Source organism: Sus scrofa, chromosome 14 (assembly GCF_000003025.6).
Source record: "Sus scrofa isolate TJ Tabasco breed Duroc chromosome 14, Sscrofa11.1, whole genome shotgun sequence".
Taxonomy (NCBI): domain Eukaryota; kingdom Metazoa; phylum Chordata; class Mammalia; order Artiodactyla; family Suidae; genus Sus; species Sus scrofa.
Window position 1 is genome coordinate 20012321 of NC_010456.5, and position 27936 is coordinate 20040256.

General features: G+C 45.2%; 2 protein-coding genes across 10 annotated transcripts in view; one reads left to right on the forward strand and one right to left on the reverse strand.

Annotated features, from left to right (window-relative positions):
- LOC100158040 (histone PARylation factor 1) lies at positions 1934-25471 on the forward strand. Of its 5 annotated transcripts, none has more exons than XM_021073226.1 (8): positions 1934-2081; positions 5053-5212; positions 6960-7149; positions 8385-8483; positions 14624-14774; positions 18905-18992; positions 21345-21517; positions 22205-25471. In XM_021073226.1, exons 1-8 carry the CDS (start codon positions 2034-2036, stop codon positions 22334-22336), a joined length of 1041 nt encoding a protein of 346 aa, XP_020928885.1. In that variant the 5' UTR covers positions 1934-2033; the 3' UTR covers positions 22337-25471. The 5 variants fall into 5 exon arrangements, with proteins under 5 accessions (XP_020928885.1, XP_020928886.1, XP_020928889.1 ...); XM_021073227.1 differs by having other exon boundaries at positions 22275-24769; XM_021073228.1 differs by lacking the exon at positions 1934-2081 and adding an exon at positions 4345-4565 and having other exon boundaries at positions 22205-23697.
- The window catches only part of CLCN3 (chloride voltage-gated channel 3), an 89533-nt gene continuing 86904 nt past the window's right edge, over positions 25308-27936 (reverse strand). For all 5 annotated transcript variants that reach the window (XM_001926134.7, XM_005670487.3, XM_003483404.4 and 2 more), the window contains one exon: positions 25308-27837. In XM_001926134.7, coding sequence (XP_001926169.5) covers positions 27747-27837 — 91 coding nt within the window. In that variant the 3' untranslated portion in view covers positions 25308-27746. The remainder of the gene's footprint in view (positions 27838-27936) is intronic.

Consider the following 27936-nt stretch of genomic DNA (forward strand, 5'->3'; position numbering starts at 1 on the left):
GGGAGCTCCAATTTTGTCATATTTTAGATTCCACATATAAGTGATATCATATGGTTTTTGACTTTCTCTGTCTGACTTACTTCACTTAGTATGAGAATCTCTAATTGCATCCATGTTGCGGCAAATGGCATTATTTCATTCTTCTTATGGCTGAGTAGTATTCCATGAAGAATGCAGAGGAATTCTTGATCCCATTTTCATTGCCTTTTGTTAATCCATGTTTCACTTATAGGTCTATCCCTAAATAGTAAACCCAGTGATTTTAGGTCTAAAAGTGATATCTGTTTCGTAACTACTAATGTTGCAGTGTTTGTTTCCCAATCTCTATTGTCTTTAGGATCTTTTCTATCTGAGCATTTCATTGGGTCTGAGAACCCTCAACTATACAACGATAATATTTGACTGATTTTACTTGTCACTATATAGGCCTGGTAGTCCATGTGCGAATCCTCTCTCTTTAGAATACTACAGAATCAGGTCTCTATTTTCTTTTACATATACTTCTAACGAAACATATATTTTAAAATATAATAACTAGGAGTTCCCGTCGTGGCTCAGTGGTTAACGAATATGACTAGGCACCATGAGGTTGCAGGTTCGATCCCTGGCCTCGCTCAGTGGGTTAAGGATCTGGCGTTGCCGTGAGCTGTGGTGTAGGTCACAGATGTGGCTCGGATCCCCCGTTGCTGTGGCTCTGGTGTAGGCCGGCAGCTACAGCTTGGATTTGACCCCTAGCCCGGGAACCTCCATATGCCAAAGGTTAGGCCCTAGAAAAGACCAAAATTAAAATAAAATATAATATAATAACTATTTCAGGGGAAATCAGAGGTCCTGTCAATCACCAATTTTTTTTTTTTTGGTTTATTTGTTTTCTTTCTTTTTAGGGCTGCACTCACAGCATCTGGAAGTTCCCGGGCTAGGGGCCGAATCAGAGCTGCAGCTGCCGACCTATACAACACCAGATCTTTAACTCACTGAGTAAGTCCAGGGATTGAACCCATGTCCTCATGATACTAGTCGGGTTTGTTACCACTATGCCACAAAGGGAACTCCTTCGCTTGTTTGTTTTTTTTTTTGTTGTTGTTGTTTGTTCAGTTTGTTGGTTTTGGCTATACCTGCTGCACCACAAGATAACTCCTCACTTCTTTTCATACAGAACATTTTCCTATAGAAGTCCACCAGCATCATCACAAACAAAAACGTCTTTTTTTTTTTTTGTCTTTTCAGGGCTGCACCCGGGGCATATAGAGGGTCCCATGCTCGGGATCTAATTGGAGCTGTAGACGCTGGCCCACACCACAACTATAGCAAAGCAGGATCTGAGCCACATCTGTGACCTACACCACAGCTCACAGCAACGCCAATCCTTAACCCACTGAGCCAGGCCAGGGAGCAAACCCGTATCCTCCTGGTTCCTAGTCAGATTCGTTTCCGCTGTGCCACAATGGAAACGCCTTTTTTTTTTTTTGGCCACACCTGTGGCATGGGAAAATTCCCAGGCCAGAGACTGAACCGACGCCACAGCTGTAACCAGAGTCAACAGAAGTGACAAAGCCAGACCCTTAACCCACCAGCCCTAATAAGAAAAGAGGGAAAAAAAAGAGATTTTGTAATTTTCAACACAATGAAGAAGAATCAGTGCTGGAAAAGAAAAACATGGTAGGGAAGAGGTTGAAAGATGAATTTTTTAAACGATACAAACAATACGGCCCCGCCCAAGTGAGGCTTCGGGAGGAAGGCGACCGCCTCAGGGTCCAGGTCCTGGGCCACCGCGCCGGCAGAGATGCTCTGACAGGTGCTCTGACAGGTCAGCCCCGCGGGATGCGCACGCGCAGACGGAGAGCGCAGCTGCTGGGCAAGAGGGGTGGGCGGAGCCTCGGATGCCGCTCGGGCACGGGGGCGGGGCGGGGGCGGGGCCTTCCTTATATTAGCGCGCACTGCCGCGCCCGGAGGCGGTGGGTGGCCCTTGAACCGGAAGTAGTGGGTGGTGCGCGGGCTCTGAACGGAAGGCTTCCGCCAGCCCGGCGGACAGAATGGTGGGCAGCGGCAGGAAGCGAAGGCCTGGCGGGGAGGGCTCGCAGGTACGGCGCGGAGGCTGGGCGGCCTCGGTCCAAGGGTGGTGCGTTTATCCCCGGCCTGGAGGGTCACCAGGCGCCGAGGTCGGAGCAGAGAGCGGCGTCTTGCCTCTCTGCGTCCTCCGGGGGCGGGTTCACACATCTCGGGGGCCGAGTTGACAAGGCCCTGAACCTTCCTCTTTAGGCGGGTTACCGCCCGAGGGCCTCCCTGGGGGTTGGGTTGGCATTGTCAGGGTCCCCAGGGCAGATTGACTCAGCCCCCTGCCCTTGAGCCCTGCAGTCCGGCCGCCTCGCCGCGTGTAGAAGGAGCCGAGGTCGCCCGGGAGTAAGGAGCCGATCTCGAAGGCAGGGATGCGGCGCCAGCTCGGCCTGGAGGGAGTGGGTTGGGGACGGGGAGACTCTGACGATGTTGGGGCGTCCGCTCAGGTTTCCCCGCACCCACACCCCTTCTGTCACCCCTGCAAGTGCAGGGAGGACAGGCGGGCGGAGAAGAAGTAAAAGTTTGCAAAACATCTTCTGGCCACTTTGTCAGCTGGACGGGATGAGCAGGTGCGGGAGTGCTGTCCACCAGCCGTTTGGTGGATTCTCTTCTGGCTTCTCTTCCCTGGCCCCGCTTTTTAGGAACCCAGGGTAAAGGATAGGGGACAGCCGTCCTGAACTGTAGTTATTGGGGATTTGGAGATGCTGAACTAGTGTGTGAGGTAAGGCAGAGCTGAAATATACTTAGCTCCGTTTAAGAGGTGGTGAACTGCTTTGACAGAGTGTTAGTGTTAGAAATAAAGCATCAGAAATAAAGATAAGTCTATAAGATACTGTAGCTAACAGTAATAGCCAGCATTTAGATATGTATTACGTGCTAGGACTGTTCTGTGTATTTTTGCAAATGATTTATGCCTGTAACAACCCTGTGATATAGGTACTACATATTCCTTTTCTTTCTAGATTAGAAAAGGCACAGAGAAGTTCAGTAACTTGCCCAAGGTGACAGAGGTGGAAATGGGAAGAGTCAGGAATCAACCCTAGCAGCCTAACCATCAAGCAAAACTGTCTTTCAGCAAAGTAGATTAAGGCTTTTCTTTTCAACATCTTAAGTTTGAGCCAGTCTTTGAAAGTCTAACCAAAGACAATTAGAAAAACGGAAGGGAGGATGGATCAGGACTTGATAAGTTCCTCCTGTTCTGTGTTTGGAACTGGAGAGGTAGCATGAAGTGGCTGAATCTGCTGGGGAGCCAACCCACCTGGGCTTAACTCTCTATTCTTCCACTTTCTAGTTACGGACCTAGGGGAAGTTAACCTCAGTTTTTGCTTCTGTAGATTGTGGGTAACAGTATCAAGCTCATGAGGTAGTTCTGAGGATTAAATGAGTTAAGCCATAGAAAGAGTTTAGAACAGTGGCCTGGCACCATAATAAGTGCGTAACAAGTAATTATTATTGTTAGTCATTGTTTTTACTATTATGTATCCCCATCACTTTTTGGATCCATATTCCAATGGCGTTTTTGTTCAATTTCTTTTCTTTCTTTCTTTTTTTTTTTTTTTAAGTCTTTTGTCTTTTCAGCGCTGCACCCACAGCATATAGAGGTTCCCAGGCTAGGGGTCTGATTGGAGCTACAGCTGCCAGCCTATGCCAGAGCCACAGCAATGCCAGATCTGAGCCGTGTCTGCAATCTACACCACAGCTCACGGCAATGCTGGATCCTTAAGCCACTGAGCGAGGCCAGGGATTGAACCCACAACCTCATGGTTCCTAGTTGGATTCGTTTCCGCCGCGCCCTGATGGGAACTCCTCAATTTCATTTTTTTTATGACCTCAGACAGATGCATTATAGTCTTTGGCTTAATAAATATATTGGTGGTCATGGTCCTCTTTACCGTGTTTGTTTAATAGAAAACCACACCTGTGAACAAGCCCAGCCAGGAACCTAAGAGGCTGAATCTTCATGTTCCTCACCTGTCATTTCTCCTTGCCTTCTTCCTGGAACCCCTGCTTAGTGTAGCTACCACCCCGAACTGTATGTTTTCCCTTGTCTTTTTCTAGCTTTATCACCTGTGAGTATTTGCCTGAAAAATACTTTTTGAACTTCATAAAAAAACTATCATGCTGCATATAATCTTCAGGGACTTTTTTCCTTCATTCAGTATTATTAATGCTTTTCACTTAGCATAGTGTTACATTGGTTGAAAGGCCTGTACCATTCCTCTGTCACTAGGTATTCATTTGTCCATTTTCTACTTTTTTTTTTTTTAATGGCTGCATTTGGAAGTTCGGGACCAGGTTAACCAGCACTGATAGAGAAGGGAGGGAAGGACAGGAGGGACAGAGCCCAGGTCCCCAGAAGGAATACTGCTGCTTCCAGGACTGACGACAAGTAACCTCCAGCCAGGCATTTTTATCTCTGTGGAAATTGATCTATAAGTATGCGAGGCTTTATAGGCATTATAAAGCCGCACATGCTTATAGAATGAACCTAGATTACAGAGATGTTGGAGGTGAGTCTGTAACCTAGTTCTGGCATAAAACAACCTTTTCTGAAATAATTGTTTAGCTAGTCAGTCCCCTTGTTTCCAGTTATTTCTGACAATTTGTTTCTGGTGTGAGTCTGTTTAAAGGAAAGACATAATGATATCCTGCTTACCAGAATAAGGCAAGACCTGCCTTTTCTTTCTTCTTTTTCTGCTCTTTACTTTTTCTTTTATACTTTCTGGGGTTTTGTTTTCTGTGTTTCCATTCTCTTGGAGAAGTGTGTTTAAAGACTTGCTGTGTGTACCTCTTGACACCTATATGTTATAAAGTGTTCTTTGCTTTTTTTTCCTTACTCCAAACAATCCCCAGATTTTACTCAGTCATACCATTTATAGAGTTTTAGAGAAAAAGCATGTCTCTCACAGATGCAGGTGAACAAAAATGAGCAATGTTGTTAAGCAAAGTTACTGCAATTACTTTTGGAGAAACAGAGTTTTGTGTGCCAATTTTCAGTGTGAAAAGCCAGTGGATGTGAAGAAGAGTAAGTCCTGTGAGGCTGACATCCCCACCGATCTTCGAAAAGAAGTAGAAAGTCATTACAGGCTTTCTCTGCCAGAAGATTTCTATCACTTCTGGAAGTTCTGTGAAGAACTCGATCCTGAAAAGCCAGCTGGTGAGTTGTTCCAGAATGTTTCTCCTGCTTCTGCCAATGGAAAAGACAGCAGACTGGACCAAGGGGCTAAACAGCTCATGGAAAAGGAACTTTTCCAAACATGTTTTGAATAAGAGAAATATAAAATAATGCTGTAATAATGTCACTGTCACCTGTTAAACTAGTAAAGGTATATCACAACATGCTTCCATGACAATTTGAAGGAAAATGGGTACATAATTTACTGTGTTGCAGGAGTTTGTAGGACTTAGTGCTGCTTCTAGGAACTTATGGATTAGGTGACCAAAAATATGTTTAATGACATTCGAACAAAAAAATAGAAAATGGCTTAAATGCTCATTGTTTACACATCTGTTCAGTGGACATTTATAGTTTTAAAAGAATGAGGCAGACTTTGAGGAAATGACAAAGGATCATTCCTGGAATGTTTTAAGTGAATAAAGTGTATAGCATATGCTACCATTGGTATTTTTAAGTTGGACACACACACACCCACACCCCCCTGTATACTTCCTATGTGCCTGTATTATCTCTGAAAAGATAGACAAAAAGCTAATAATGTTTAACAGATACTTTTCGCTGTTACCCTTTCATACTGTATAAATTTTTAGCTGAGGTGGGAGAATCACCCCCAGGTACTATGGACAGAAGTGTGTATTGGTGGGTAACTGAATTTTGGAAGTGTATCAAAATGCTTCACCTGTGCAGCAAAAGTTTTCTAAAGGTATTCGTGGATGTGTACAAACATGTATTAGCAAAGATGCTCACTGAAGCGTTGTTTAGAAGAAGATAAGAAACAATAAATGCCTATTAACAGTAGAATAGACATAGTAAAGGAACATTTCATACTATCGGAAAATATTTAGATTTTAGGACAGGATGGAGAACCACAAATCAGACTGCAGAACAGCATGGTCTCCCTTTAAAATACCTCTTTTGGGGGGAGGGGGAGGGAAATGTGTTACTACCATATACCAGGCTGTCAACTTAGTAATTTATGGCTAGTGAGATGGGTGGTTTTAGGTTTTTTGTTACTGTAAAAATTAGCATATGCTAGCCTAAGCTCCAGCTGAGCTGAATTATTTCCCCTCCAAATAGAACGTCTCCAGGCCTATTTTCACATGGTTACCTCTCCCAAGAATTTTCTTCCTCTCTCCATGCTCACCTGCCTGCCTGCAGTGCTCACCTCCCTCTCAGAGAGCATAGGGCCTGCCTGATGTTGTGCAAGTGTCCAGGTGAACAGACCTTGTGACTCTGGTTGTATTGAACAGCCAGACTTTTGAGTGGTGAAGGGACTCGTCTGGGGCTGGGGTGAGCCCCCAGGTTGTCAAAATTGATAAGCAGCTGAGGGAGAGGAAGGGGGTGAAATGATGTGCTTCTCCCTTCATCTGGATGTTGGAGACCGACAGCAACATAGTAAGGAGACGAGGTGAGCCTTTGCAGCTCTGATATACCCACAGGAACGCAAAATAGCCTTGTTTTGGCCAAAATGAGAAACAGCAGGAATGTTTGAAATGTAATCAGTGGTAGAGTTAAGAGGAAATCCTACATGTAAATGCCACTTCTTCATTGCTCTGGTTTCTTTTCCATTAAGTATTTACAACATTTTCACATGTAACTAAAGTTTTTACTTTAGAAACTCCTTTTTAAGACAGTTAGTTGCTTACAAGTATTTTCCAAATGAAAGTCATGATTTCTTAGCTGCCTCCTGAAAGCTACTGTCTAAATAAACTTACTTAATTTATAGATTCACTTTCTCTAAGCCTTGGACTTCGATTAGTGGGTCCTTATGATATCCTTGCCGGGAAACATAAAATGAAGAAAAGGTCAGCTAGCCTGAATTGTAACCTTCACTGGCGATTCTACTATGATCCTCCAGAGTTCCAGACCATTATCATCGGAGACAGTAAAACCCAATTCCACATGGGCTATTTCAGGTAAAGGGTCTCTAAAGTACAGCTGCTGTGCCTCTAACGCTGCAAGTAGATGCTCGCCGGCTTCATTCAAGGTGAAGGCACGCTTTCCCCTGGGGTGGGTACATGGGCTGCCTGCCTCTCTAACCTGCTAACCTACCTGGGGATGGGTGAACTCATTAGGCCTAACCTCACCAGCTTTTCCTCTGTGGTTGTAAATATTCTTTTCTTTTCAGGTTCAGATGAGCTTTTTTAGCTCAAGGAAGATGATTCAGAGCAGTTGGTGTGACTTAAGTTAGCCACGTGCTTCCAGGCATCCTAGAACTAGGATGTGCTTTGGAGTCAGACTGGTCTTGCTATTCATTACCTGGGTGATCCTGTGCCAGTCCTTAGTTCCTGTGACTTTGTGACTCTGTTTCCTCTCTTCCTCTAATTATACCTACCTAATAGGAATATTAGGATAAATGCAAGATGCTTAAGATGTTAGAAATAGAAGTGGTGGGGGGTTCCTTATCCACTTGTGGAGGTGCGGTCTTGACAGAGATGAGGGGATCAGGACTTGGGCAAATGTGCCTGGGGGTGTCAGGGTGCTGTGGGCACATGCAGGGCTGGGAGTGGGGGTGCATGGATCTGCTTCTGGCTTAACCGTTACCTTGTCTGAGTCACTTGGTATCTCTGTATTGGTTTCCTCAGTGGTAAACCATTTGATTAATAGATACATGAGTTGGATCCTTTCACTGCCAGGGTTTTATAATCCTTTCTGTCCTCTTTCTTCATTTTCCACCTTCTTTATTCTTTTCCACAGACTGTAGACCAAGGGTAAATATGATCATGTATAATTACACCTTCTTTTTTTGATAGACTTTATTCCCCCTTTCTTTGTATTTAGGTATAGAAGTAACTAGGTACTAAGGATCTTAATTTGGAGTTTTGTTCTGTAAATAAGATTTGTCATAGTTTTTGTTTTTTGTTTTTTTTTGTTTTTGCTGCACCCTCAGCATGTAGAAGTTACTGGGTCAGAGACTGACTCCATGCCACAGCAGTGACAATACTGAATCCTTAACCTTTTGCACCACAAGGGAACTCCTTTTTTTGCAAGGAAGGGTGATATTTGTAAGAAACTAAGAACTTATCCCTGGCACATTCATTGGCAGTTTTTTGAAACATGCAGATATAAATTGTTTATAGAGATAAAATTCTACTTTTCTGATAATGAAAAGTATGGGCAGCTAAATTTTTAATATCTTTTGCTTAAACAGGGATTCTCCTGATGAACTTCCTGTGTTTGTTGGTACAAATGAAGCAAAGAAAAATTGTGTAATTGTTCCAAATGGTGATAACGTATTTGCTGCAGTCAAGTAAGAAAATATTTTAATCCCCCTCCTATTTGTGATAGTTGTTTACAGTTCTTGTATAAGTCTATCTCTAAGGAGAACTGGGGTAACCAAAAACTTGGAGCTGTCTAGAGATCATTTCCATGACTTGTGCAGACACTTATCCACAGTTCAACTTTACACCAAACAATACACCTTTTATGAAACTAATTCTCCTAATGAAAATACTGCTTAATCTTGACCCCCATCTGCCCAATGCCAAAATGAAAAGGTTTTTTAGTTATCTTAAACACTCTATATGGCTCAAACAGAAGGACTTGGTGCAGTGAAGCAGGTGTCATCATGTACCCGGGAGGGCTGGTGAGCTTGCAGTGGGGCTGGCTCCCCGATGGGTTTGTCTCTGCTTCCGTCAGGGAGCTGGGGCTCCAGGACCTGTGTGGGAGAAATGGGGTTCCCACCTTCTGCCCCTCAACCCCTGGGAGGTTGGGGACTGGGCACTGAGACCACCACAGCCACTTCTAAAGGCCAGTCAGATGCCTCTGCTCACTGGCGAGACTGGAGCATGGCCTCTACTCTCCCTGGTGCTTAAAAGAATTCAGTCTCGCCTGGAGCCCGAGCTGAAGCATTGAGTGGGCGCTGTGGCAGCTCTGGTGGGGCTTGGATCCCAGCTGAGGGAGCCAGGGCCATAGACGTGATTCAAAGCCATTGGCAACAGCTGTGCAGTTGACCAGTGGAACAAAATGAGGAAAGCATCGTAGTCATTTAAATATAAGTAGATCATGTTTTGTGTGACCTCTTATAATACCCTACTTTTTCAAAAAGACTTTCATTCCCTAAGTAGTAAGCTGCAGTTTCTCAAGCACAATTTGAGCAGTTTTAGAGCACAAATTTGCCATAGCAGAATTCTGTCAGCACACCTCTTGAACTGTTGTACATACCACTGTATCAGAAGGGCGTGGAAATGTCCACAGAAGGCTTTTTTTCTCTTCTGACGCCTCTGAGATGATGATATCAAGTGTTGCTTGCTGTTTGTAATTGATAGTTCTTTACACTCTTCACATTCATTGTTGAATTTAAATCTGTGCCACCTTTATTGGAAATGGTAATTCATCTGCTTGTCTGTCTCCTGCACAGCACCTTCCCTGTGGTATGTGCTCTGTAAATCATGCATTCACTCCACAAATACTTGACATGCAAAAAACAACTCAGTTTTCACTAGTCCTGTTGGTCTTACTAAAAAGATACGGCTGTTATCTAAAATAATCCAAGATGGTTCTGGTGTTTTTTATAGCTTACTGGAGAACACAGAAAAGGAAAAAGAAAATAAAAGTACACTGGTGATAAATTTATAAGTTAGATGAAGACCAGCAAGTGAGTATTTGAGTTCCTAATGTTATTTCACAGAAAAAGATGTTTACATTCTCCAATAATTTATCTCAAACATAGAGGTGGAAAGGTTATAATACTTTTCAAGTATCATACATAGTATAATTTTTTGAGACTTTCCTTAAATAATCAGAACAATTTATTTCTATTTCAGCCTGAGTAAGGTCTTTTAAGGCAGACCATTTGTTTTAAACAAATTACTTTTATCCCCAGGGAAATTGTGTAAGATTTAATAGTAGCCAAAGAAAGGCAAAAAATCATGTATGACTCTGTCACTTTGCTGTACAGCAGAAATTGGCAAAACGTTGTAAATCAATTGTAATAAAAATTTTTTAAAGGCAAAATCAGCCAGCAGGATTAAAGAACGATAGTACCCACTGATGGTTAGGCTTTTGTTTTCATAGGCCTTTTTAGTGATGATCAGAAACCTTTCTGACAGAAGTGCTAATTAGTAAAACATTTATAGAGAGCAGTTGGAATAAGGTTAAGTATTTTTCCCAAAGATTTCTTGACAAATAATTAACATTGCCAGGTACTGTGCTATACCCTAAATTCAGCAATTTCCATTTCTGTTTATCTGAAGAAATGAGTACACAAATATCTGTATATGTTACAGATTATTTATAAAAATGAAAAATTAGAAAAAACATGCATATCCAGCAATAGAGAAAATTAGGTAAATAGAGAATGTCCATAGAGTGATCTGGCTATTGACCAGGATATTGATTTGTTGATTTGGAAAGGTGTTTGATGTTATGTGAAGAGGTCAAATAACAGAATAGCGTGTAATGATTCCATTTTCTTATCCTCTAGTGCATAAAGAGAGAAACTGAGGCAGATTACTTAGCTTTGGACAACAAAATTAGGATTGATTTTTTTTTTTTTTCTCTGTCATTTCTTTTCTCCAAAATCACTGTAGCAGTAGTGTGGACCTCACAGGCCTCCTAAGAGTCTTGGGGGGCCCTGGGGTCCACAGACCACTCTTGGACTACTGCTGTTCAAGTGATAGTTTCAAGCCTGACTGCACATGGAAACCTCCTGGGCTCCTGGTTAAAAGTGCTTCACCTCAGCTCCACTTCAGCACATCTAGAGTAGGACTCAGGAATGTTTTTTAAAAATATGCTTCCCAAGAGTTCCTGTTATGGCATAGTAGGTTAAGAATCCGATTGCCGTGGCTCGGGTCACTGCAGAGGCATGGGTTCAATCCCTTGCCTGGCTCACTGAGTTAGAAGGATCTGGCATTGCCCCAGCTATGGCGTAGGTCTCAGCTTCAGCTCGGATTCAGCCACTGGCCCAGGAACTTTCATATGTTGTAAAATAAATGGCTTTTTAATTTAAAAAAATACATTTTCCAGGTGTGTCCAAGTATAGCCCAGAATTGTACTTCTAGGTAATTTTAATTTATAAGTTTTAAAAATTCACTTCAGGAGTTCCCGTCGTGGCGCAGTGGTTAACGAATCCGACTAGGAACCATGAGGTTGCGGGTTCGGTCCCTGCCCTTGCTCAGTGGGTTAACGATCCGGCGTTGCCGTGAGCTGTGGTGTAGGTTGCAGACGCGGCTCGGATCCCGCGTTGCTGTGGCTCTGGAGTAGGCCTGTGGCTACAGCTCTGATTAGACCCCTAGCCTGGGAACCTCCATATGCCGCGGGAGCGGCCCAAGAAATAGCAAAAAGACAAAAAAAAAAAAAAAATTCACTTCAAATGAACATTTTAAATGAATGATCATTCATTTTGTTGAACCTCGAGTGAACACTTACTTGGTACAGTGCCCAAAAGCTGTTTAAAGCATTGAGCACTTGGTGAACGAGTGAGTGGAGCAGGGCATCAGGTCATGGAGCAGGCACACAGTTAGTAGTCAGCATTTGTCTTGCCTGCTGCCCCCATGCTCTCTGCCCCCTCTTTCACTGTATGGGGTTAGGCGGGTGTATTGCTGTAGGCAGTGATTTTTCAAACATGAGCTCAAAGTAAAGTTCCTTTTTTTTTTTTTAAAGTGCTGTACCCAGGACATATGGAAGTTCCCAGGCTAGTGGGTTGAACTGGAGCTATAGCTGCCCGCCTACACCACAGCCGCAGTTATGCCGGATCCTTAACCCAGTGAGTGAGACCAGGAATTGAACCCTTGTCCTCATGGTTACTAGTCGGATTTGTTTCTGCTGAACCACATGGGGAACTCCAAACCTTTAAATGGGAACCCAGGAGGTTCTGATGTGTAGTCAGGCTGGAACCCCTTAACTAAACAGATTATCAGACGGGGGTGCTGGCCCCAGGGCTGCCTGGCCACTCCCTGTGAGGTACAAACTCTTGGTGATGGTAGGATGTCACACTAATGGCACAAGGGTGGTGATGGGTAAATCTAGCTGGCACCTCCACAGGCCCAGGAGTGGGACCAGGTTGACAGCATGACAGGAGGCAGGTGTCTGTAAGAAGGTCTGGATGGAGTAGCAAAGGTGTCAGATCCCTGGCGCTTAGTCACACATCTTCATAACGTTAGATGTAATGACACAGGAAACACATGGGGGCCCTTGTGCACACTTGTATTAAGCTTTATCCCGAGGAAGAGGTCTCAGGAGACCGAGTGGTGAGCTCACCTTTCTTCCACTTACTGAATAGTGTGTCTCTTGAACACTGGTTATTCTGACATGAGTATTTGATAGATGTCTTCTCAAATGGACCAATGAAAACAATTGACTGTATTTCTTGCTGGTGGTAAAATTTAAGATTTCCAAAGCAAAAAGTATAGTTGGGGAAAGTGAGCTTGACAGCATCTTCATCCAGACTTTTCCAGTGAGATTGGTGGTAATATGAATGAATGTGGCATTTTCATACTGTGATATAATGGACCAAATCGGATACAATGAAGAGTTTAAGTCTTTAGATGATCTGCATAACTTAGTGAACTGATGTTTCCCAAGTGACCATTGCAGCAGGAGTCATGCCAGGCTGCACTCTCCTACTAGACTAAATGTAACAGAGCAGAGGAAGTTCTGGTCATCTCTGTGTACACACTGCAGCTTAATTGAAGCGCCGCAGAGCAGAGTGGTGGAGGGGAACTTTGAAGCTGAGCGACAAGAGCTTAGTGCACTGGGACCAAGATAGTCCTATAATGTGGAGGCCAGTTCTCAGGCCTCCAGTGGGGCGGGGAGCTTCCTGGAGGAGGGGGAGGTGTGTGGACAAGGAGCAGCACGGCCCCAGATGAGGATGGTGGTCAGTATGCCGAAAAGCCATGAGCCGCAGGGCCCAGGAGGCCTGGCATCATCAGTTTGCTGTGTGAAGGAGCCTCTTGATGCACAGGTGCTCAGGTCACAGTTGAGGTTCAGCCTGACTGTTGTAATCAGAGGACAGTGATTTTGGTGGTCTTGGCTTTAATGGCACTTTAATCCATGCACACTAATGCTGTCCTCTGTGCTTCAGTTTCCCACTCCATAAAATGGGGATAACAGTAGTGTCCACAGCATCCAGCCCAAAGCAGACTCTCGTGCCTTATAGTGGGAGGGAGAGATCTTCCTCCCGGGAGCCTGTTAGTGGTGTGGGAAGGGGCCTGACTTGTGACCAGCTGGGCACTGTTTTCAGCTCTACATTTTACTCTTGACCTTCTGCTCTGCTGGCAAAAGTCTTTATTATTTCTGTAACTGGCATTAATATATTAACTATTCACATACCTTTAAGATTGTTTTGGAGGAGTTCCCATTGTGGCTCCATGTGATAAGGATCTGGCTTTGCCATGGCTGTGACTGTGGCTGTGTATCACCTTGTAAAGTAGTTTTGCTTTCCTTTTTTTATTTTATTTTATTTTTTTGCTATTTCTTGGGCCACTCCCGTGGCATATGGAGGTTCCCAGGCTAGGGGTCGAATTGGAGCTGTAGCCCCTGGCCTACACCAGAGCCACAGCAACGCAGGATCCAAGCCGCGTCTGCAACCTACACCACAGCTCACGGCAACGCCGGATCGTTAACCCACTGAGCAAGGGCAGGGACCGAACCCGCAACCTCATGGTTCCCAGTCGGATTCGTTAACCACTGCGCCACGACGGGAAGTCCTCCTTTTATATTTTAAAAATTTATCTTGGAGTTCCCGTCGTGGCGCAGTGGTTAACGAATCCGACTAGGAACCATGAGGTTGCGGGTTCGGTCCCTGCCCTTGCTCAGTGGGTTAACGATCCGGCGTTGCCGTGAGCTGTGGTGCAGGCTGCAGACGTGGCTCGGATCCCGCGTTGCTGTGGCTCTGGTGTAGGCCGGTGGCTACAGCTCTGATTCGACCCCTAGCCTGGGAACCTCCATATGCCGCAGGAGCGGCCCAAGAAATAGCAAAAAGACAAAAAAAAAAAAAAAAAAAAAATTTATCTTAACATAGATTTGAAGGTCACATTTAAAAAAATCTTCTCCTTTAAATTGTCTTCTAGGTCTTTAAAAATTGAAAATGCTTTTTGGTATCTCCATACTCTTCTGTTATATCAGACTACAAAGCAGTACACTTTGTCTTACCATCAAGCAATGCAACATAAACTTAGCTTCACCTCAGCGTTTTAAATAATCTCCCATCTTTATTGTAGATATTACAGAGGTAATACACACACATCTTGTTTGCTCTTTATGTGACTGGTGGCTCTTTATTAATACTGTGTTTCTCTTGTTCGAAGACTGTTAGGGACCTGAGAGGCTGTGGGTGGCGATTCTTCAGTCTTTTCCTTGCATGGAGTTGGATGGCTCTAACTCGGCTCCCTTTTCCTTCCCAAGATCTGTGTGCCTGCATACTAATGATGGGTTTTACTTCTTTTTCAGATTATTTTTGATGAAAAAACTGAAAGAAGTAACAGATAAAAAGAAAATTAGTCTCTTGAAAAACATAGATGAGAAACTCACAGAAGCAGCCAGAGAACTGGGGTTCTCGCTGGAGCAGAGAACTGCAAAGATGAAACAGAGAGATAAGAAAGTACGACAGTCTGTTGGTCTCTGTTTTCCTCTCTGGGTTCTTTCCCAGCTGCACCTTCTCTTCTCCCCTCCTGCCCTGTCCTAAGGAGAGCTGGACCTGCCTACGGGGCCCCCGGGGGCTGTAGGCACCTGGACTGGGAGGCCTGCAGGTCGTCAGCAGGGCTGGGTCATGTGACGTGGCACCTTGACTGGGCTTGTGGAACCCAGGCCAGTCCTGCACACTCCTGAATCTTGGTTTACCAGGTACTCATTTCATAGAGGAGGAAAAGCTTTGCACGTCTTGGTGACTTAGGTTTCTTTTTTTATGGCTAATTTATGGCTAAGGTCTCTTGACTTCGCGCAGGGTGTTCTGGGGTGGAGAAGTAGAGGTCTGCCTTAGAGCGCCCTCCATTAGCACCTTGTGGGACTGAGGCATGCAGATTTCTCCCGGAGGTGCTGTCTGAGGAGTCTGCTGTTACTGCATCGTTTCCTTTTGGGTCTCCTCTAATATCTGCACCAGGAGTGGAGTTTTGTAAACAGCAAATACTTCTGGGTTTTGCACCTTTTGGGCTTTTCACTTAAAATTGTAAGAGTAGGCAAATAAGAAGCTTAGGAAAATTCTGCTTTGGGGCACATGAGAATTCTCCAGGAGCTCGTCCTTGACCCTGGGGAGGAGGGATACCGAGCATCATCCATTGGATGTTCCAGGCCAAACGAAGTTCTAGTTAATCCTGAAGGAATTAGAACTAGTGACTGAGTACTTTAGCTTAGTTACAATTCCTTTTCTGATCTTGACTGAGCTGCAGGGGTAATGTTCTGATACATTTTAGTCACTAAATTGCAGTATTACCAATTCTTATTTTAGAATTCTAGGAGTTCCCTTTGTCGCGCAGTGGTTAACGAATCCGAATAGGAACCATGAGGTTGCGGGTTCGGTCCCTGCCCTTGCTCAGTGGGTTAACGATCCGGCGTTGCCGTGAGCTGTGGTGTAGGTTGCAGACGCGGCTTGGATCCAGCGTTGCTGTGGCTCTGGCGTAGGCTGGTGGCTGCAGCTCTGATTAGACCCCTAGCCTGGGAACCTCCATAAGCCATGGGAGCGGCCCAAGAAATAGCAAAAAGACAAAAAAAAAAAAAAAAAAATAGAATTCTAGAGAATTCCAGAGACCAGAAGTAGTCTTTAAAATTGTACATTTGAACAAAACTCATTGGAATAGAACATTTTTAAGTTACTCTAAGACTTCATATCCCCCTTTCCCTTTCTAGATTTCACAGGGAGCCTCTCCCACCTTGTAGAATGAAAGGAGGGGCCCATTTCTCACCCTGTTGTGATGTGTCCTCCTTTGTCTTAAGATAAACCTTCTGTGAACAGAACAACTGCCAGCACATTCTTTCACCAGACCCTTATTTTTCTACCATCAACTATAGTTTATTGCAAATGAGATTTTGTTCTTCTCCATAACTATAAATTAGATATGATTGGGGTTTGCATTTCATAGGAGTGTTTGTCTTGGTCCTCTCCCCCCACCAAGGTTTAAGTATTTGTTCTTTTTACAAAAATAGCTGGTAAAGGGAGTTCCCGTTGTGCTTCATCAGTAACAAGCCCAACCAGTATCCGTGAAGAGGTGGGTTTGATGCCTGTCCTGCTCAGTGGGTTAAGAATCCAGCATTGCTGTGGGCTGTGCTCACAGCACAGAGGTCGCAGACACGGCTTAGATCTGGGCATTGCTGTGGCTGTGATGTACACCAGCAGCTACAGTTTCGACTTGACTCCTGGCCTGGAAACTTACATATGCTGCAGGTGCGGCCCTAAAAGACACACCCCCCCCAAAAAAAAAACTGGTGAAAGCATAAATAAGTGATTTTTATCTTCACAAAGACAACAGGTTGGTGATTATGCTTCCAGATCCTTTTCTAAGTTTCTTCTTTTACTACTGTTATCATGAGCTCTTCATTTAATATTTTTCTAGTCCTGAAAAAAACTTCAGTTCCAGTAGTATGTAAGTTGGTGACCGTCCTCACGTGTGAACACACGGATTCCAGTGCATGGAGTGCTCTGGTACGCCAAGAATCAGGGCTCAGTTCTGGCTGTCCCTCTCAGCACCGTGGCAGCCAACGGGCAAGCAGCATAGCTTTGCAGAGGCTTTGTTCTATGTCTGAGTCAGGACAGATCTGAGGCCTCGGTTCACAGACATCCTATTTAGCATCCTTCCCACCCTGTCTTGCTCATTGGCTCTGTGCCACTTTACCTTGCTTTGTACTTAAATTTCTCTTTTTAAATGAACATTGATTTAATGTTGCTGTAAAATGAGGGTCCATCATTCTATCTACTTCTGGTTCTGATGACCTTCACCCACCCTAATTGGTAATCTTACTCCTCGTAATAAGATGAGGATTCTGATGCTTTACTAGTAATTAATACCTCTTTATGGACAATGAGTACCAGTAATCGTCAGTGAAAATACATACATACCATGGTTTCTGCTGGGTGTCAGGGAGAAGTTAGTAACTATATCGCTGTTTTCTTTTTTTCATTATCAATACTCTTTTATAATTATCACTTCATATTGCTAAACTGAAGGTCTACCTCATAATCTTGAGGACCTGCAGAATGCTGTGCTTATGTTTGAAGTTTAGGCTGCTTAAAATGCTTCACAGGTACAGACTGCCTGCCATAAATAACCTTTAATCCCTATATTTGAACTCTTACTCAGTTATTTCCTTAGAAGAATTTCCTAGACTTAGTATTACCAAGTCAAAAATGTGTTTTTTTTTTAAGTTTATAAAAGTATTTTTAAAAAGTTAAAAGTGTCTGTATTTGTTTGCAGAACTTCCCAGAGTTAGCCTAGTCGGCACATGCACCTGCAGAGACTGCACATCCCTTTCCACGTGTCCTTGCCAGGGCCGGCCCTGCCTGTCCCTTGCCTCTTTTCCATCCTGATGGAGTGAATCAGCATTGATTCCATCAGCATTTCTCTGAATATAACAGACATAAAGTAGTTTTCATTTATCTGCTGGCCATTTGCATTTCTTCTGTAAACTATGGGAACTTTGCCCATTTTTCTTTCAGGTTAGAATTACTTGTGTTTTAATTTGGGTATTAGTCTTTTCCATTATTTGTAAACTTGCTTTATAAAGATATTAATCTTTATTAATTTTCTTAGGTATATATACTGCAGATGTTTCTCATCAGTTAATGTGTCTTAATTTTGTCCTTTTTACTTTTTTTTAATGCATTCCGTTCTGTAAGTCTTTGTTCTTCAACCCAAAATTTTAAAAAATATTTGCCTTTTCTTGTTTTGTGGTTTATTTTTACGCTTAATTCTGAAGTCTAGCTGCAAGTGATTTGGCTATCAGGAGTGAGATACAACTTAACAGTGACTTTTTTTTTTTTTTTGATTTCCCCACGTGGTGAGCTCTTGTTTGGGAACTTATAAGAGATGGTAGAGGACGGGAGAGGGTAAGGGAGTGGGTCCAGGGACCAGGGTTCGAAGCTTTAACACTGTCCTGCTCTTGGAACATCGCTGGGCCTCACTGAGACGCTGGAGGCAGGTGGTCTGTTAAGGAAAGATGGAGAATAATCCACTAGTGTAAGAGAAAAAGCAGACTGGCCAGGTTATGTTGGGAGTTGTGGCTGGGCCTGTTTGCCTTTGAAAATTAAGTTCACAAAAGCTCCCTGCATGTTATTTGCCTCCATAAAGGGCACCACAAAACCACAACCTCCCTACTTTTGGGAAGTTTGCTGACAAGCCTGAATCTTCCAGGAAAAAACAGGGCCTGAATTTCAGAACACAGAGAGGAGTTCTGTCTTCTAGGTTTTCCTGCTGACAACATCGATTCCATCTCCTTCTGGCCCAGTTCCTCAGGCTTTCTGCCTAGAAGGGCCCTCCTTGGCCGTGACTGGAATGGAGCCTGCACCTCCTGGAATGGGGGGCTCAGGCATCCTCCCCCGAGATCACATGCTGTCATGTGCTTGACTTCTAGCTGATTTTAGAAAAGATTAAACTTGCCTTGGGATCCAAATTTACTGAAAGGGCACTGAATGGTTTTATTTTGACGTAAGTCTTGGGGGTTTGTGTGTTTGGTTTGGGGAGGGGTTTTCTTGTTTTTTTCTATTTGCCACGATTAAATTTTTGTTCTTTTTCTTTTATGTAGGTTGTGACAAAGACCTTTCATGGCGCAGGCTTGGTTGTTCCAGTAGATAAAAATGATGTTGGATACAGAGAGCTCCCAGAAACAGATGGTAATGTACTTTGTGTGTATGTGTGAGAGAGAGAATGTGGGGGAAGGTTCCCTTAGGTTGAGCAGTAGGTGAAAACATGTGCCTTTGGGGATGGTAACGTACATTAGTGATGACACAGTCAGATCCTGGGGCAGTGAGGCAGAACTTAAACTGGGTTTGCAGCTATGTAGCCATCACAGATTATTTAACCCTATTGAACCATGTAAGATGTTAGGAATGGGGAATACCATTCCTAGGGGTGTTTAGGGGTGTGAATGAGTGTCGAAAGTCCTTAGCACAGTGCTTGTCTAATAGTGTTCAAAATAGAGTATTTTACACGTTTAGAGAATGTTAACCTAATTGTCTAGGTGCCTTTTTCTGAACTGTTCAGAACCTTTGACAGTATAGTCCAATCACAATATAGTAATTACTGAAATAGTGTGCATTTGTCTAATCAGTTGTGAAAACTTTTCATCTGTATGTAAGTCTCTTTAGCTTTTAGAAGCTGAAGATCCTGAATTACCTGATGTGTAAGCATAAACACTCTAAGGTGGAGTGTACATACACAGCATCTAATTATTGCTGCTGAAAAAATGATGAAATGGCTTCTTAACACCCCCCCAACCCCAGCCAGGCTCTGACCCCTTCATGCTCTCAACTCCCAGGTGGTATTTCTTGTTATCCTGTTCCAAGGGGATAAAAATTAGAGGGAAACCAAAATCAGACTCCTTTCAGGGAGACCCAGGTGGTGCTGTCCAGCATGTGAATGGTGCACCCTCTGAGTTTTAGGACAGAACTAGCAGCCCTGGCTGCAGCCCTGCTGTGCAGAGGACTCAGCTGGACAGTGTGGTGGCCACAGAGCCATGTGGGACTTTTCCAGCAGCCAAGCTTGATTCTTAATTTGTTTAAATGTAAAAACAGCAGCCAGTCATATTTATTATATGTGGAAATGATACTGTTTTGGATATGTTGGGTTTGATAGCCTAAAAGTAATTCCATGTTTCTTTAATATGGACACTAGAAAAAGGTTTCACGTGCAGCCCGCATTGCAGGTGTTGGACCAGCTGATCTGTGTGCCATGTCCTCCGAGGCCAGAGGCGTGGAGCACACAGTCTGGGGTAAAGCGGGGCGGGGTCTGCTGGTCCCCAGTCCCCTCCACCCTTCTGCACTCGTCCCCCACAGCTGTGAGGAGCAGCGTCCTCGCCTCATATGGGAGAGGAGCATGTTGTCACAGGGACCACGGCCTCTGGGCCGTCAGGGCTGTAAAACTGGGCATAAATGTGGTACCTGGGAGTAAAGCCCTTTCCCCCTTCTGCTGCAGTTCTAAGTTTTACATCCAAGGTCATTTTTATCTACTTCTCCCTTTTTCTAACATTCTAGACGCTAGAGCTCTCCGTAGTTGAATTATTTTTGAATAAGAAGTGGTAACAAGATACAGTTAAGGATCCAGTATACACTCTTGCCTGTGCTATTTGCCAGGAGGTGAAAGTGACTGGGAGTCTGATGAGTCACAGTGCTCAGCAAGTCCCTCTCTGGTCTCCCCCAACCCCAACCCTGAAGCTCTGTATACATAACCTTTTGGTCTGGCCAGTAAGCTGCCATTGACTGAGCAGTTTATACATGTGATTGATGGCTCTGTAACAGCCACTCCACATCACCCTTGATGCCAGTTTGTCAAACAGGAAGTCAGATTAGATCCCATCCAGTACCTTCCTTCTTATCTCATCCAAAAATAGTGAGAATACACTGAAACGTACAAGTACTTGTTTTTATTTAGATAAATGTCAGTGATTTTCTTTCTGTTCTTACCTCAAATTACTTTGCTGTGGCTGTACTTGCCCCCACTTTGGTAGAAGTGCTGCTAAAGGTTTAATTCTACAGTGATTTCTTGTATCTTTATTATCTTTATTTTAAGTAAGGTAAGACAGGGCAAAAAGAGCAAGCTTTATTGTCTCTCTGCAATTTGTTTTAAATGCAGCTCCGAGTATGGATGAGCCTGGGGTGGGCCTCCATGTACTCTGGGTCCCATATTGCTTTTGTTTTTCTCAACCATTTAAAAATGGGAAAACATTCTTAGCTTGAGGGCAGTAAAAACAGAGGTGGGCTGGGTTTGGCCACGGTCCTCGGACCCAGGCTAGCCCAGGGAACATCCCTGGGGAACTTGGTTGACTCATGAGGACCCGTCCAGACTGTCACTCTTGGCTAATACAAGACATATTTTTTGTTTAAGCCATGTTTAAGCTTGAATCTTAAGTACAGAAACGCTAAAATTGCCATAGTAAATGACAGTGCCCCCCAAGGAGGCCTCCAGGGCATTGGGACAAGGGCAGGAGGAAGAAGCTAGGTTACAGGTCATCCCGTGCTTCCTTGCAGCCAACCTCCGGAGAATCTGTAAGACCATCGCTGAGGCCCCTGGTGACGATGAGAGACTGAAAGCTTTCGCGCCCATTCAGGAGATGATGACTTACGTGCAGTTTGCTAACGATGAGTGCGATTACGGGATGGGGCTTGAGCTGGGGACGGACCTTTTCTGTCACGGTTCCCACGTGAGTGAGACCCCCCCACCCCCACCCCTATGCTTCACTCAGGTCGTGTGTCCTGAGCCTTTGCATTGCCACTAAGTTAGGGGTCAGGCTAATGCCACTGTTGGGGGAGCCTCTTTGGGGCCTGCCTTCCTCATAGAGGGTTATCAGTAGAAATAATCAAAATGGTTAACAGCCAGAAAGGGTCACTGACCCCTCAGGATAGAGGTTGACCTGCCGGAAAGCGTGAGCCAGCTTCAGAGAAAAGTGACCGTCATCAGAACCAAACAGCATCTAAGAACATTAGGAAAGGTTTACACACAGGTTTGCAGTAGACGTGCTGCGCTTCCCTCAGTGTTTCCACAATAGCAGGAGTCTGGGTCCCACGACGAACCTCAGGCTTATGTGGCAGGGGGACCTGGCGGGCAAAGGGCATGAGTGAGTGTGACTCGCATTTGGGGGGCTTACAGCATCAGCTAAACAAAAATGATGATGAAAATGATGAAAGTCATAACTGGTGGGGATACACTGAAGAGAAGGGAAGAGGTCTCTGAGTGACCGTCCCAGAACAGGGAAGCCATTAGCCCACAGGCTCCAGGGTGGGGCCGCCTCCAGACTCCCCACTGGGAGGGGCAAAGTGGCAGAGAGAGCTACACTTTGTTAAACTGGGGCTTTTTCAGAATATTCTCTGCCTAATCTTCTCTTTTTCAGTATTTTCATAAAGTTGCTGGCCAGCTTTTACCTCTTGCATATAATCTGCTGAAGAGGAATCTCTTTGCAGAAATTATCGAGGGTCACCTGGCAGACAGGAGGAGAGAGGATGTGGACCAGCTTGCAGTGTAAGCGAGGGCACCTCTCTGGTGCCCAGGACTGGAAGCATTCGTGTGGAACTTGTTTTTTTAAGGGATACTGAAAATAAACTGACGGAAACACTTACTAAAACCTCTTACAAAGCTCCCCTGGCCCGGCTTGCTTTCTCTCACACACAATTGGACCCTGTGTGGTGCCACCTTAGTGCCATGCGGACCACAACCACTGCTGTCCTCTACAGTGTCACAGGAGTCATCACGGATGCCTGAGGACGAGCCCCCTGTCTTCTCCGCCCGGAGCCCTGATGCATGATTCATAAGGGAGACAAGGAATTTCTTTCCGAGACAGTGATCAGAAGGCAGGGGTGTGCTCAGAGCACGAGCCTGGGCCCCTCCCTGGAGGTAGCACTCTGCTGGCTCTGCCCATACTCGGCACTCAGTGTAGCCTGGTGTGTGTCAGTCGGGTGTATAACCAACCTACCACAGGTTTGGACTTTAGTTTTCCATTGGATTTCCAGTTCTGTGGGTAGCTGTGTTTTACCAGATGCAGATCCTTCCTAAACCTGACAAAAAAAAATCCTGCACCTTAAAGCTCAGAGCCAACTGTGCAGTGCAAACTGTGGACGGGGCCAAAAAGCCCATTAGCAGTGTTTCCCTCATAGGAGGGAGGCTGGAGGTCGAAAAGCCCTCAGGTCACCTAGTTTACCCCATTTTGTGGAAGACTGACCTGACCTGCCTCCTTAAAGCAGGTGGGAGGTACTTACCTTTATGACGAAAGGTGAGGACACACTTGGTCAGGATTTTCAATATGGGTCCATGTCTTAACTCCTGCTCAGACTGTGAGCATCATAAGGACATGACATCAGGAGTAGGTCCCTCTCAGTTACACAAGGTCCTGAATGTATATGGCTTTGTTACATACCAAGTATCTACACTGGAGTTCCCATGGTGGCACAGTGGAAACAAAGCCAACTAGAAGCCATGAGGATGTTGGTTTGATCGCTGCCCTTGCTCAGGGGGTCAGGGATCCAGCATTGCTGAGAGCTGTGGTGTAGGATGCAGACGCGGCTCAGATCCGGCATTGCTGTGGCTGTTGCGTAGGCCAGCAGCTGCAGCTCCAATTTGACCCCCAGCCTGAGAATTTCCATATTCTGTGGGTGTGGCCCTAAGAAGACCCCCCCCCCCAAAGTGGCAGTATTTAGAAATAGTTAACACATTTATTCAAGTTATCTTTCATTAAAACAACTGGCTTAGCTAGAAATTCTAGATTCCTTTAACTTTGCTATTTGTTGAGTCAACAGCCTCAAATGTGTTCTTTTTTTAGTTTGCCATCTTGTGATCAATGATAAGGATTTCAATGGGATTTCCTATCAAGGAATAAAAGGAGACCAAAGAGTTCAGGTTTTCATCCATTCCTACACAAAGCTGAGTGGCATCAGAGCCCGGACTGGCAGCTCTGGTGTAGGAACATGGTTGTGAGCATCTTCCTAGTAGCCCAGTCTCAAAGCCCAGCAACTGCGGGAGAGCAGCCCTTCCCAGGACAGCACTGGTCAGTGATTGAGAAGCAAGCCCCTTACAACCCACACACCTTCCTCTCTCGCCTTCTACACTGGAGGCCACAGGCCTTTGGAACCTGGATTAGAGGTACTTTTCTCTCCCATTCAATAGCTACTATGGCTTCCAAATGCCACCTGCTTTCCTGCTCATCTTGTGTCTGGGCCTTTTCATGAGTAAAGCACTTTGACCCAGAGTTTAACAAAATCCTGACCCACCTCAAATTTAGCTAAGCTCACACCTGGAGCTGAAGAAAGTGTGTTTTTTTCTATAGAATCTCTCAAATGCAATGCAGAATGGTGCGCCAAGGAAAAAAGTGGCAACCGTCCCAAGGACACACAGCCCTGCAGCAGCTCAGATCTTCCGGGCTGGAGGCCATCTGTCCAAACTGTTCCTGTCACAGTGCCCGTAAGGCCCAGTGTCTGAGCAGGTGGCCCTCTAGTACCCTGACCTCACAGTTTCCTCTCAGAGACAGACCAGCCTCTCCTTGTCATCGCAAATTAAGTCCAAGGGGGAGCAACCTGGCCTCTTCTTCTAATGTCATGTGTGGCCGCGGGGGCTGGAATACTGACTACATAGCTCAGACAGGGCTCCCTTCACTCCCAACTTAAGCCTCACCCCCACCCCACCGTCAGCAAGTCCTGTTTGTACATCCGAAGGTCCTGACCACCCACTGACCAGTCTCTTGACTTCACTCGACTGCCTCAGGTCCCCAACACCCTGACCCCAGCTGTTCCCAAAGCCGCACACCCACACTGTCCCACCTCACCAGCTTGACCTGCATGTTTCACTCAGAATCACTCAGTCCCTACCCCAGCCTCACACTGGTTACCCTCCAGTCACATGGCCCCTGCAACCGCAGGCCTATCTCTGTTGCCAGGTGTCCCTACACCTGGTAACGGGGTCAGCCACATCTCTAGGTATACGCTCAAGTCCCCACCCCTGCTCCTGTCCCCCACCAGCTGGGGTCTTGCGCTAACTGCACATGGGAGCCATTTCAGCAAGTGTGCTCCACACCAATGGGGAGGCTGTCATCCTGTGTGTGTGTGTCCCCACCAGAGCTGGGCACATGCGATGCTCAGTGAGTGAAAGCGGCAACAGAAGGTCCACGGACACCAGGAGTCTTGATAGTTCAAGCGTTGCCACCACCTTCCAGGCAATTCTATGAGCAAAGCTCCACGCAAAATTTCCTTTTTGGCCACGCCAGGGGCATGTGCAAGTTCCCAGGCCAGGGATCAAACCCAAGCTACAGCAGTGACCTGAGCCTCTGCATGACAACACCAGATCCTTAATCCATGGAGCCAACAGAGAGCGCCTCCACAGGAATTCTTAAAAACATTATGCAAATCACTTCATGTTTTCTTTCTTGTGACAGCAGAGTGAGAGCAGCTGTCACGACACGGTGTCGGGCCCTCTGCCACAACAGAGGGAATCAAAGGCCAAACCACACGTTGTCATACAGGTTTTAATAGGTTCTCTGATTGACTCATCACAGTAACCACTTTTACTGTAATGATATGCAGCTTTACTACACTAGTATAAATAAAAACATAAATACAGCTCTAGGCAACATCACAGATTAACGAACTCAGCATTCTTCATGAACGAAGGGAAAGCAAAGCTGAATCAGGAGATGCCGACACCTGTGCCCGTTCTCGTCGCACTCCTCAGGAAGGGGACTCCAACGCGGCTCCTGGCCCTACTAGGTCAGCCAGCCGCACACATCCTGCACATCCCATGCGGCTGGAAAGCAGACACACCTCGACGCAGCAGGAGAAAAAGTGGAAAGAGCGACAGAGACAGCAAGAGCTCAGAGAACACACCGCCTCCCACGTCTCAGCAGGAAGATGCACCGGGAGAAGCCATGTCCCCCAGGATGCCAGCCTCTGCAGCAGGACAGGTGACGCAAAAAGGCCTGAAGAGAGAGTCAAGGGCAGAGCCTAGGAGCCCCCGCTCAGTGAGGACTTGCCTCCAGGCGCCAGGGAACAGGCACAAAATACTAACTGTGGGCAGAGCAACACTCAGAACGCGTTGCCAAATGCCAAGGATTCCGCCCCCCCTTTCCACCATCATTCTAATATGGCTTCATGATCTTATGAATCGTCAAGACGGTAAAGATCTGTGACCTCCCAGATCTTACAGATATATTATTATTAACAACTAGGAAGGGAAGAAGCACTTCCAAGGTGTAAAAGCAGCTCACTGCCAGTTGTGTTTCAGAAAATGTCTGTCTGCAGGCAATTTTCCTCCTCCAAAAATGCATAATCCAGAATTTTTAGGCCACTCTTTCAAGTAAACTGCCTTTGCCAATAATAGTGAATTAATTAAGACCATGATTAAGACAGATATTTCCATAACCAAAAAATCCAAACTCATCCCAGGACATTTTCAACTCACCCTGCAGAAAACTGCACTATGGATTCAAATATCCCAGGACACAGGGTGTGACCAAGAACACAGGGCCAGTTCAGAGAACATTTTAGCTGCCACCTCCGCAACGCCATTGTTTTCATTTGATTTTTCTTTTTAAGGTTAACACCAACTTTTGGTTTTAATCTGTAAAATGATGTGTAGTGTTTCCATTTTCCAGTTAATGAGTCAGAATGGACAGGTCAGAAGACCCCCTGGGGCGACAGTGCAAGGTCAGAGGCGTTTCTGCACCGTCTGATCACAGACAAGAAACCACACCCACAGCTCAAATCCTTGCTCCTACTGTAAACTTGATTCCTAGCTCCATATCTCTAGTCTGAATTAGTCTATAAAAATCACATTAAAAAGGTAAAATTATTTAAGTGCGATATTAACTGATCTGTATTTTATAAATTTTAATCCATAAAAATATAAATAAGAATGGTAAATTTTTAAGAAAGAAATATACATTTAGTGCAAGTTATGAATTACATTTCTTCTTCAGTGTCAGCAGTAAAATACCTTGAGGGAGAAAAAAAAAAGACTGATCTAATTTCAAGAAAAAGAAAATTCCAGTGTTTAAACATGCAGTTCAAACCAGGTACAGCTAAACAGAGTATTCCTTCTCTTTACTGTCAAAGCAGCAGCATCTGTTTCCTTACGCTCAACAGTACTTGTGTATCATAGCAGTTTTAGAAATAGAAAATTTGCATAAGACCAGGTCACATTATCCATGAAGTCAGAGCGGGAAAAAGAAAAAAAAAAAAAAAAGGCAAAACATTTCAGTTGATTCTGAACCTCGGTGCACAGGTGAGCGATTTCCATCCCCAACCTTGCGCTGGTGCATGTGACTGCTCCATGCACCTCATGACACCACAACTACACGGCTCAGGGCACAGGAAACACTCCCTCCTGTGATGCAACCTCAGTCAAACCACAGCACATCTCAATATGAGAAAGGCCTGCTTCCAAAGGTGCACAACTTAAAGAGGCTTTGTTACAGCGAGCGAGGGAGAGGGGGAGAGAGGGATAAAGAGAGGGAGAACAAAAGCTCATCTGGAATGTAGAAAGGTAATGCTTTAACTATACAATTCATGAGTTAAACACAACAGTTTTGATAAAAAAAGGGCAAGACCTTGCAGTCTTAGAGATGGCTCGATGCAGAGGAATCCTCCGGACACAGGGCCCGGCGGCGGCGCAGGTCCGCTGCTGGAGGCGAGGCCAGGCCCGTCCAGGCCACTGCATCCATCGCAGGCTGAGATGACCGCTGCCTCCCTCGTTTCATTCTCTCTCTCCTTTCCCTCCCCAACAACTCCTCCATTCCACCAGCATTCTTTGCAAACCACACTGCAAAAGCCCAGCTTTTAAATTTCCTTTTCCCTGAGGGAGAAGAGAGCCGGTGACCCCCCGGGGTTAAGGAGCTGTGCTGGTCAGCAGGCAGGCCTCCTCCTCAGCCTCCTCCTCCTCCTCCGCCTCGGGGCTCAGTTGAACATTATTGACGCGGGGTCTTGGTTTGCCGTCTGGGCCATATGACGGAGGATGTCTTTTTTTGTTATAATACCAAGGAGGCGCCTAGAAAGGATCAACAGAAGGTTGCCGTTAAAATTAAAAGGAAAAGAAAAGAGAAGCTAGGTCCACAGCTAAATCCTTTCTGTTGACAGGAGCAGAGCA